The 11,086-nt window shown below is 39.7% G+C and overlaps 1 protein-coding gene across 2 annotated transcripts in view; it reads right to left on the bottom strand.

Moving 5' to 3' along the window:
* slc4a8 (solute carrier family 4 member 8) overlaps positions 1-7,483 on the bottom strand; it is a 66,646-nt gene extending 59,163 nt beyond the window's left edge. For both annotated transcript variants that reach the window (XM_054783620.1, XM_054783619.1), the window contains exon 1: positions 7,218-7,483. In XM_054783620.1, coding sequence (XP_054639595.1) covers positions 7,218-7,256 — 39 coding nt within the window. In that variant the 5' untranslated portion in view covers positions 7,257-7,483. The remainder of the gene's footprint in view (positions 1-7,217) is intronic.
* Between the last annotated feature and the right edge of the window lie 3,603 nt (positions 7,484-11,086).

Raw genomic sequence — 11,086 nt, forward strand, 5'->3', positions numbered from 1 at the left:
AGTGCAGTTCTAACACCATATATGTATCTCAAACTCACACACATATCTGGAGTCCTCCTCGGAAAGACACTCCTCATTGTCAATCGACCACCGCAAGGTGCGTTCAGAGAGACACCAAACATCACAATAACATCTTTATTATGCGTGTATGAGTGGTCAAAATAAACAGAGATACAAAGAAAAACATTAAGTGGATATTCTTATCACTCACGAGAGTAACTCTTACTGCGGAAGTACAACTTGCTGCGTGTAAGTATCTCGGAAATCTCACAAAATACATCTACACTCAAAACAGTGAATTCAACTTAAAAAAATGACGTGGTGTCTTTGAACACATCCCCTTTTGGCTCATAATAATGCAATTAAAGTGTGATTCAAATGTTCTGCTACTATTAAAGACAAGTGTTTTTTTAGATTTTAGACACTATTTTTTAGCATGATTTAAATTTCCCGTTCATTTGGAGCTGTTAATACATACAAATATATGTAATTGTGTCGTGTAATTTATCTTTCTGTTCATAAAATACAGCAAAAATGGGCATATTTCACATATAGTGGTAAATGGTGATTAAATAAATAATTAATTAGAAAACTCAGATTAATTTGATTAAAATTTTTAATAATTTGATAGCCCTACTTTATTCTCACATTATTATAACTTTTTACCCAACCAAATTTTACAAAAATCACAACCTTGTTTTGTTTTCTTTGTTTCTCATAATGACATATTAACATATTTTTCTTTAATATTTCAACCCTATGCTACTAAAATGGCGTCATTGTTCCTCAAAATATTACGACGTGAAAACTGAAATTACAACTTTTTTCTCTTAATATTTTGACATACTTTTTGTAAAACTACTGCTGATTTTTCAATATTTGTTGTTGTGTTTTATTTCAGTTAAATTTTCATGTTAAATAATTGTTTAGAATGTGCTGTGGGCCAATAAAAAAACAGCCGTGGGCTGCAAATGGGCCCCAGACCACACTTTGGACACCCCTGATCTAGTTTCTCTGTGACATTCAACATTTTTTAAAATCTTTACATTAAAAATCCCATATACCCGCTAGCGATTACCATTAGCAATTTACATGGTGACTTCGAACACCTCTAAAATTTTGAGAGTGGAGAACCACCGCTGTATGGAGCATTGCCAAAACTGCCCTAACAGTCCACCAACAGAGTGTAATGAAACACTTGTCGAGCATGTTTGAAGACAACATGGACTCCTTCCACTCCTGCTGCACTCGTAGAAGCACCCTGAGTTGACAGCAGGGACACAGAGCCTGACTCAAACAACTGGACTTGTCACTTCCAGACTGAGGATTGTGTCTGAGAGCGAACGAGAGAGACAGCCAGGGTGGTCTCTGTGTCACATACACACACACACACACACACACAGTGCTTAACATCAGTGCACGGCTAGAGACACATGTGACAGTGGCCGCTCATCAATACGTGACGGGATGTAATGGCGAGACAGGAAAGGCGTTTGAGCCCACAGGCAGCATGAGTCATCCTGTACACACCTCGCTCAATGCCTCATGTTCCATTCTGCCTCTCCAGCCTTCCACTTCTAATTGTTTTACTTCTACAAGGATCGTATCAAGCAGCTTCATTTGATTTTGTGGCTACTGGACGTTTTGAAACAGTCAATGAGAACTGAAGAAGTGTTAGAGATTACTTGATTTCTTGAAAGATCAATTACATGCAATTCAGTGTTTTCCCACACAACAAACATGCATACGTTGGTGTAACAATTTGTTCTAATAACGATTCGATTCGTATCACGATTTGTGGTTGCCGATAAGATTGAAGGACGATATTGGTTCATTTAGAACTATACAATACAACTCAGTAACTTTACCTTTTACCTGCTTTTACCTGCACTTGTGCTTTTGTTTTTCAACATTAAAATAATACAATATTAATATAAAAATGAAGTGCAACCAACATCTCTTCACGTTGAATTAACAGTAGGTTTACCTGCTACTTTTACTGTTGTTTTTCAACATAAATACATTTTGAAATATGTCAAATCAGGTCCGTGATTAAGTGTATCTGATAAAACATGACTTGAACTTTAATTTGACATCTCATTCACTTCTCTACCCCAAGTATTAAAGAAGTTAGAGTACATTTCACACTGGGAAATAGTGCCTTTGGTTCCCATTGCTTTAACAATGAGTCATGACAAAAGCTGTGATCGACCCACGGACCTTGGCAAGTACAACCGTACTACAAAATATATAATAACTTTGGCTGACAAAGTACACATTTCACGAGGTAATGTTAATGTTACAGTGGTTAATGATGGTAATGTTAGGTTATGTTACAGTGATAACTGCAGGAAGTACTGTACAGGGCAGGAAGTAAAAAAAAAGAACAAGAAACTCTCCCAATGCTAACGAGTGAGTCTACATTATGTCTTATTTATGTATTATATGTCTTATTTTCTCTTCTATATTGGGTAATAGTAGTGTATAGATGACTATGGGGTGTTATCTCATGTTTAGAGGGCTCTAATAATGTTAAAACCCACATTTAGAAGGTTGTAAACAAGTTTACAATCCTACTTTGTGGAAACTCACTTATCACAGTCAGGTCTGGAAGAAATGAACCGCGATATAAACAAGGAATTACTTTATGTGCTTTCATGTCAGAGTCTTCAAAGTGTCCAGTAAGACCAGAAAAAGTCTTTTTTTTTTAAAACAGAATCTAGAAAGGTCTGAATACTCCCTAAATGTAGAAAAAAAGTTTGTAAGTTGGCGACATTGATCCATTCTGCTTCCAGCATACCAGGTGTGTATGAGGTGTGTTCAAAATCAACGACAAGTTACATTCACAGTCCCACAGGCCCATTATATGTGTTTATGTGCGATGGCGAACAGGTAGCGCCGAATCTATTTGTGGTGGTCCAAATTTATTTGTGGTTGGTTATACAGAAATTAAAAATGGTCCTGTTAGGTTGGTGCCCGGTCCCATAATATAATGATCGGGGAAACTATTTGCATGCTTGGAACCCCTGAGCCTTTGGTACTAAACGTAATGCAGTGTAAGTGACATAAATCATGATTTTTTAAAATTAATTAAACATGAAAAACATTTTGAACTGCTTTGAAACTTAAGTCAAATGCAGCATTTCTATTCCAACTACCTGTAGCTATGTGACCCACCACTTGGCGCTGATTGCTGCAGGAACAGCCTGACAAGGGATGGATGGATGCCAAACTGCAGGTGAGAAAGTAGCTCATTAAACTATGACATGTAATTAGCAGCAATGTTGCTTCCTTCTAATTCCAATGACCAAATAGAAGACATTGATCCCACTTGTCACCAAAGTGATTAAAATGAAAGCTTTTTGGGAAGGATGCCAGCCAGCTAATTAAGAAAGAGCTGTGATAGTCTAAATAATTAAAACTGCAACAAATTTACGATGTTAATGTCCTACGTCAATTTATCATAGCCATCTACCTCATACACTCACAGTTAATATTCTATAAGCAACTAGAAAACATCAAACTGTAATTTCAGATCTTATTTTTTCTTATTTTACTGCCAGGGTTTCCCATACATTCACTTATTTGTGTATTATTTGTGGTTGCATTTGGACCGCCTCCGAAAGATTGTATTCATTTATTTATTTATGATTTGGCACTATCTGGTCACCCTCGCTCGCTTTTGTTTTCATTTCACCCTAAAAATATTGTCCAAAAACAGGTTTAGAAAAAGAGGGATTGTCTTATATTTCCGGTGGTCTTATATTCAGGTCCATCCATCCATCTTCGAGGAGCAGGGACGTCTGGGCTTCAAGCAGGGAAGCCCAGACGTCCCTACGTCCAGATCCTCCCGGCAGATCCCGTTGGCCAGTTGGCCAGTTGGCGTTCCCAGGCCAGTTGAGAGACATAGTCTCTCCAATTTGTCCTGGGTCTTCCCTGCGGCTTTCTACCGGTCGGACGTGCCCTGAACACCTACCCAGGGAGGCGTCCGGGAGGCATCCTGCCTAGATGCCCACGCCATCTCATCTGGCTCCTCTCAATGCGAATGAGCAGCGGTTCCATTCCGAGTTTCTCCCGGATGACAGCGCTTCTGACCTAATCTCTAAAGGAGAGCCCAGCCACCCCACAGAGAAAACTCATTTAGGCTGCCTGTAACCGCGATCTTATACCCAATACCCAAAGCTCATGACCATAGGTGAGTGTAGGAACGTAGATCGACCAGTAAATTGAGAGCTTTTCCTTTCGGCTCAGCTCTCTGCAGAGTCCAGAGTCTATATCACTGCAGATGCCGCACCAATTTGCCTGTCAATCTCACATTCCATCCTTCCTTCACGGGGGAACAAGACCCCGAAACTCCTCCACTTGGTGCAGGATCTCATCCCCAACCCACAGATGGCACTCCACCCTTTTCCGGGAAAGAACCATTGACTCAAACTTGGAGGTGCTGATTCTCATCCCGGCCGTTTCACACTTGGTTGCAAACCGATCCAGTGACAGTCGAAGGTCAAGGCTCGATGAAGGCAGCAGGACCACATTATCTGAAAAAAGCAGAGACCCAATCTGCAGCCACCAAACCGGAATTCCTTAACACCCTGTCTGCACCTACAAATTCTGTCCAAAAAAGTAATGAACAGAATCGGTGACAATGGGGAGTCCAACCCTCACTGGAAACTGGTCAGACTTATTGCTATGCAACGCAAACCAAACTCTAACACCGGTCATACAGGGAACGAACAGCCTGAATTAGCTGATCTGATACCCCATACTTACTTCCCAGGAGTCAGGAATGCCGCAGACGTTACCAAATGAATGTCTCTTCTTTTTGTTGCTGCTTAATGTTTATGTTTCTTATGTTCTTATTCTTTCTTGTGTTTTCTTTCTTTTCTTGGGGGAATGAACAGAATAAGATTTTCATTGCATGGTATTACTGCTGTTTTACCATGCACATGACAATAAAACTCTCTTGAATCTTGAATCAAATATGCTTCTTCTTCCTATGACGCACAATGCTTGAACTGCAGCTATTTTTTTTTATTGACCTTCAGCATAAAGTAAACATAAAATAGAGTAATTATTCATGAGCTACCGTATATTAATACTAATTAGATGTGGACGAGGATGTTTTGTTTAAATAGCTGAGCATATATTGACCTACATTTGCCTTCGATTGCCTTAAATTTTTTTTAGTAAGAAAAGTTTGGACACCCCTGCTCTGTATGACAGGACCACTTGTTGATGTTTTTAGGTACATACTGGAAAAATAATGGTCAAAGATCCTCTATACAGCAGGAGCCCTCTCCTGTTTTTAAGGAATCTGCTGTCAAAAATGCTTGTCAAAATTTAATGTTTTTATTAATCGACTGCAACAGCACCAATCAAAGATCCCCGACTGCATATGACAGGAGCGCTCAGGATTCACTGCAAAAACGCATGTCAAAGATTCTCTATATGACAAGAGCACACAGCTACATACGTTCATACATTATAGTGATATAATTTATCTTATTTATTATGTATTGTGTAAAACTAAGACATGAATAACATCAAATTAAAAGCACAAAATGTATGCCGACCCACCATCCACCAGTTGAAGTTCCAGCCAAGTTTTCCAGAGAGATTATTACATCCTGTTTGACGTGTGTGGTAAAAGGCAGTGCGCTGGCATGAATTAACTTGAGACAAATGTGCACATTAGCACTCAATAAGTCATCAAAACGTACCTTTATGCATTCCCACATAGTATCAGCATTTGAGACCAAATATGAGGTGAAAGAAAAATGCTAAAATACAGTAGTAGTCTATCTGTGCGGCGAGAGAAAGTTAGCACACGCACAATGGACATGCATCAAGTGAGACGGATGTAACAGAGAGAATCCGGCCACTTTTCAAAATAAAACATTTTTAAAAAATTAAATAATGGAAATGGAAATGGATTATTTTTTTTTCTGTGTGGCCCGGGACCAAATGACAAACGGCCCAGGGGTTGGGGACCACTGCTTTATATGACAGGAGCACTTTTCTGTTTTTAAGATCCACTGCAACAATGCTCATCACCAATCCTCCATATGATAGGAACACTCTGCTGTTTTTAGGTACCTATTGGCCAAAAATGTAAGTCAAAGATCCTTTATATTACAGGAGCGCTCTGCTGTTATTAGGCACCTACTGCAAAAACACTAGACAAAGATCTTCCATATGACAGGAGTGCTCTTCTATTTTTAGGAAGGTATTGCAAAAACACTCTCCAGTGCTGGTCCTAAGCCCAGAAGGGCATCCGGTGTAAAAACTAAGACAAATCCCTGATGGGATACGCTTGCTATGGCCAAAAGACATAGAAGTCACACAAGTCACTGATATTTTATATGACAAGGGTTTTCTGCTCTTTTTAGCAAGCTGCTGCCAAAAAACTGAACATGTGGACAGTTATGATGTTATTTAAGTGCCGGATTTCTCCCACGGGCCACCAACTGAATAGAGCTGTCTTGAAATACAGTATATGAAATTTAATACAAAGAATTTTTGTATATAACTGCTCAGGCTTTACTTGGGACGCCAAGTGAGTTCACCTGATCTGAAAGAAAATAAACAGTCATGAGTGTGCTTTATGCCTTCAGGCCCTCGCATAATATCATTAATCACACACGCCACTCGAGTCCACACGAGTCCCTGCAGCCGTGACAAAGCACCAAACATGTTTGCTCCACGTCCCATCCTGTGTCCTCTCTGCATCCTTCCCCTTGCATCAGCATCATCACTGCCTGTCACGGGCCTGGTGCAGTACGCCTTGGAAGCCCTACTTCCCCTTCCTGCTGCCCTACCGACCAATAATGGAGGGGATGGTGTCAAGGTCATTTGAGGGTATTTTGGGAATAACACAACTCCCAAGCCACTCAAGTGTATGTGTGTAGGGGGGTGAGGGGGCAATGTTCAATGTGTCTATGCATACATAATTTCCAATCAATGACGTCACAGTGCGTTCACAATGTGATGGCTGGCTGCACGTGCAATAATGTCAACAAGCCTCCATCATACTGCAGCTGAGCAAGCTCCTACTCAACATGTGCATCATTTGTTGGGATTTAAAGCATTTAAACATGTACTGCATTTAAAAAGTTTTTTTTTTGAATACGAGGTATAATGCACAGGCTGCTGAGTCAGTCTTTACATCAACACGCATACATGTAGGATGCACAGTGCAACTGGAGCCGGTTTGGTACCTGGTAGCTGAGGATGCTGTCAGTGTCGTGGACGGGCATGCCGGTGCAGGTGCTGCTTTGACCCGGAGGAAAGGTGACACAATTCGCAGCCTGAAGAGCAGGACGTTCGCAAGAAAAACAGTCACGACTAGCTGGTCCCAGCTGCCACTTGGCGTCCTGCAAACATGTCGTCGTGTGGCATCAACATCTCTTCCGCATGAGGAAAAATTATATTTCACATGCACACCCCCTCGTGTTGTGATATGACGCTTTCCCGCTGCCTCCCCCCTCCTCCCTTGCTTCCTCTGCCGCGCCCGCCTACTCCTGGTCCTCGGAGCTGTGCGAGCAGGATGCAGTTCAGTGTCAGCCAATCACAACTCAGAATGCACAAAGTGAGAGGGAATACAGCAAATCAGAACGCGGAATCCTCAATTGCAGCCAATCAGAGGCCACATATTCAGTACAGTTGAAATAAAGCAGGACTGGGCGATCCTGCATATTGTGTATCGATCTGACACTAAGTAGTAGTAACAAAAACAATAAAGTTTCTTTGGAAGGGCTTTTCTAAAAACTCAAAGGCACTTTACAATAAAAATACATTAATGAAATGTACAATACAGCAGTAAAATGCAGAAAATATTAGTCCTTGAGCTAAGAATGAGAACAACCATATATTTTATATTTGCATATTGAATAAAATGAAGCATTAAACCAGTGCTTCTTAAATACTGGGGCGGACCCCCTAGGAGGTCCCAAGAGGCAGGAAGGCCTTTCAATATTAGTGCAGACCTGCAAACATGTATGAATTTGTCGCACTTAACATACAAATTCACTCTTGAATATGCTTGTACGCTTCACTGCTCTCCGTTTTGTTGCATTTTGCTGGTTTCCAGTTCAGTTTGTACAGAGTACAGACTGCAGAGCAGATAAATAGATATTCTCAGTTTCTCAGTAGTATTTCAAATTCGGGGCAGGGGATGTGAAAGCATTTCTGTCTTCCAGTGGGGGCATGAAAGAAAATAACTGAGAACTACTGCATTAAACCAAGGGTGTCCAAAGTGCGGTCCGGGGGCCATTTGCGGCCAGTGGCACATTCCATCCCATACATTTTCTATGCCGCTTATCCAAATTAGAGTCACGGAGGTATGGCGGTATGGAGCCTATCTCAGCTGACTTTGGGTGAGAGGCGGGGTACACCCTGGACTGGTCGCCAGCCAATCACAGGGCACAAAAACAATAATTGACATTCAGAACTGTGGACAATTTAGAGTCACCAATTAACCTAACATGGATGTTTTTTGGAGGAAACCGGAGTACCCGGAGAAAACCCACGAACATGCAAACTCCACACAGCGATGCCCAACGGAGATTCAAACCCAGGTCTTCCCGATCTCCTGACTGTGTGACCAACATGCTAACCACTTGGCCACCATGAAGCCCCTGTGGCACATTCTAAAAATATAAATCAACATGAAAATTTAAAAAAAACACACAACAAAAATGGAAAAATCTGCAGTAGGCTTGTCACGATAATCAAATCGATTAATCAAATGATAAATAAAAATGAAGTAAATAATTTTGCCGGCCATGATAAATTGACATGTGCATGCGTGTTTGTTTTCTGTCTCTCCTCCCTCTTTACCATGCAGGCTGGATGACAAAAGGGTTACTCTGCATTTTTCTGGGCGTGTTGGTTCTCTATTGGAATGAACAGAGAGAGTGAACCTAAGACATTCAGCCTCTTTGTCCCAGCAAGTGGAGGTGGGGCTGCTCGTGAGTTGATACACAGAGAAGTCCGCCATGTTAGCGTGAGCACAAATTAGCATCATGCACTAACTTGAAAATCAATGAAGGCACGAAAGCGATGGTTTCTAAGCCAAATGCCACAGCCCCAGTGTGGGAATATTTCACTTTTAAACAGAATGAACAGGGTGAGCACATGAACACAGACAAACTGATATGTGCCATTTGTTGGTAAGTAGTGACGATGAACAAGTGGAAAACGAGCAATTTGCCTGCGCACCTCAAACACAACCATCCGGTTTAGTTTTCCCAACTGAGAAAAAAAACTCCCGCTGGAGGAGCAGCAGTGCCTTTATCCCAACAGTCAACGCTTAAAGTAAATATAAACAAAACAGCACAAAATGGTGCATTATCACAGTGTAAGACTTCCTGATAAGGAATAATACCCAATGTTCATTACTTATTCAATTATTCTTTACAGAGACTTTACAGATTGCCACTCCAACTCGCTCCCTCGGATCCTCCTCCTCCATTCACCTCACTGTGCCCTCTGCCCGCCTCAGCACCATGGGGAACAGAGCTTTCAGCCGCTCTGCTCCCAAACTCTGGAACTCATTAACATCTGACATCCAAAATATTGAATCACTCCCCATCTTCATAGACTCAAAACTCATCTGTTCAAGATTGCATACTCTCTTTGACCTGTCTATGTTGTTTTTATCCTTTGTTTTTTATCTGTATCATGTGACATGGAGTAATGTGAGGAGATAAACTTGAAACACTTATATGCAAGAACAACGCTAAAAACCCACAGCATTTCAGTATGTGGAATTAAATTATGGAATGGATTGAGGAAGGAACTCAAAAAGTGCACCAGTGAAAATGCACCAGTTCACTCATCACAACAGATGAGTGAATTAAAATAAACAATACAAGGCAAAAGAGTCTTGAACTTGTTTTGTTATGCTTTTCTCTAATTATTATTATTTATTTATTTCTATACTGATTATTATATCAATTGTGAAAAAAATCATAATAATTTCATCTTTATATTGTTACATTACCTTATCATTATTCTATGTATTTAAAACAATCACATATGGAATAGAGGAAGTGAATAAAATGTACTGCAAAAGATGTGGAACGGATGGGGGGTAGAATTAAATCAGCTTTGCTTCTTCCTCCTCCTTTTGGACATGTGGAACTGTGAATTGAATTATGTGGTGTATTCCATTCTAACTTGTATGCATGCTGAAATAAAATTAAACCACTAGGTTTTACAGACTAGTGTTGATTCTTGCAGCAATACAGGCAAAGTGCGTTCTTTGTCAGCTCAATAAGGGTGTTGGGAACCCTACGTGACACAGCACTCATGTACATTCATGTCATGTCTGTGTTGACGTGACATGAATTGTCATGTCGCCGCAGCACGTCGATCGTTTTTTGTGATCGGCTTTGAAAGGCATTCATCGGCATGTGCCGTTTTTTTTTACGGAAATTGGACGATACTAATCGGTGGCCGATGTATCGGAGCATCCCTAAAAATAACATAAAGCATGAAGATGAAAAAGACAAAACTATTTAGTCGTAACATTAAGATGAACAACACAAAATAAATATGGGAGAAAAAGTTACAATATTATGGTAATAAACTCAAAATATTAGGGAAATTACATCATAATATTACGAGAAGATTTAAAAAAAAAAACCCAAATTGTTAGAAAATTAAAAATAAAGAAAACAACAACAGCAAAAATGGAAAAAAATAGCAGTAATTTTACAAGAATAAAGTCAAAATATTAACAGAAAAAAGTTGTATTCTAACAATAAAAAAGTCACATTTTTAATGAGATAATGTAATACTATTAGGAAAAATGAAGTAATTTTAGTCACATAAAGATGAAATTTTAAAGAAAAATATGCAATTTTTTAAAGTTGTAATGTTAATGTTAATACATGTTAATTTTTAGAAAATTTGGTTGGGGAAAATGTTATATTATGAGAATAAAGTCAAAATATTATGGCAATAAAATGTAATCTTATTGTTGTAGTTTGCAGTGGTGCAGTTTTTAATATTTTGGTGACATTATTTAGCTAAATGAAGGTATAGCATGCATAAAGCAGCTATCAAGATGTGTGATGTTGTG

Source organism: Dunckerocampus dactyliophorus, chromosome 8 (assembly GCF_027744805.1).
Source record: "Dunckerocampus dactyliophorus isolate RoL2022-P2 chromosome 8, RoL_Ddac_1.1, whole genome shotgun sequence".
Classification (NCBI taxonomy): domain Eukaryota; kingdom Metazoa; phylum Chordata; class Actinopteri; order Syngnathiformes; family Syngnathidae; genus Dunckerocampus; species Dunckerocampus dactyliophorus.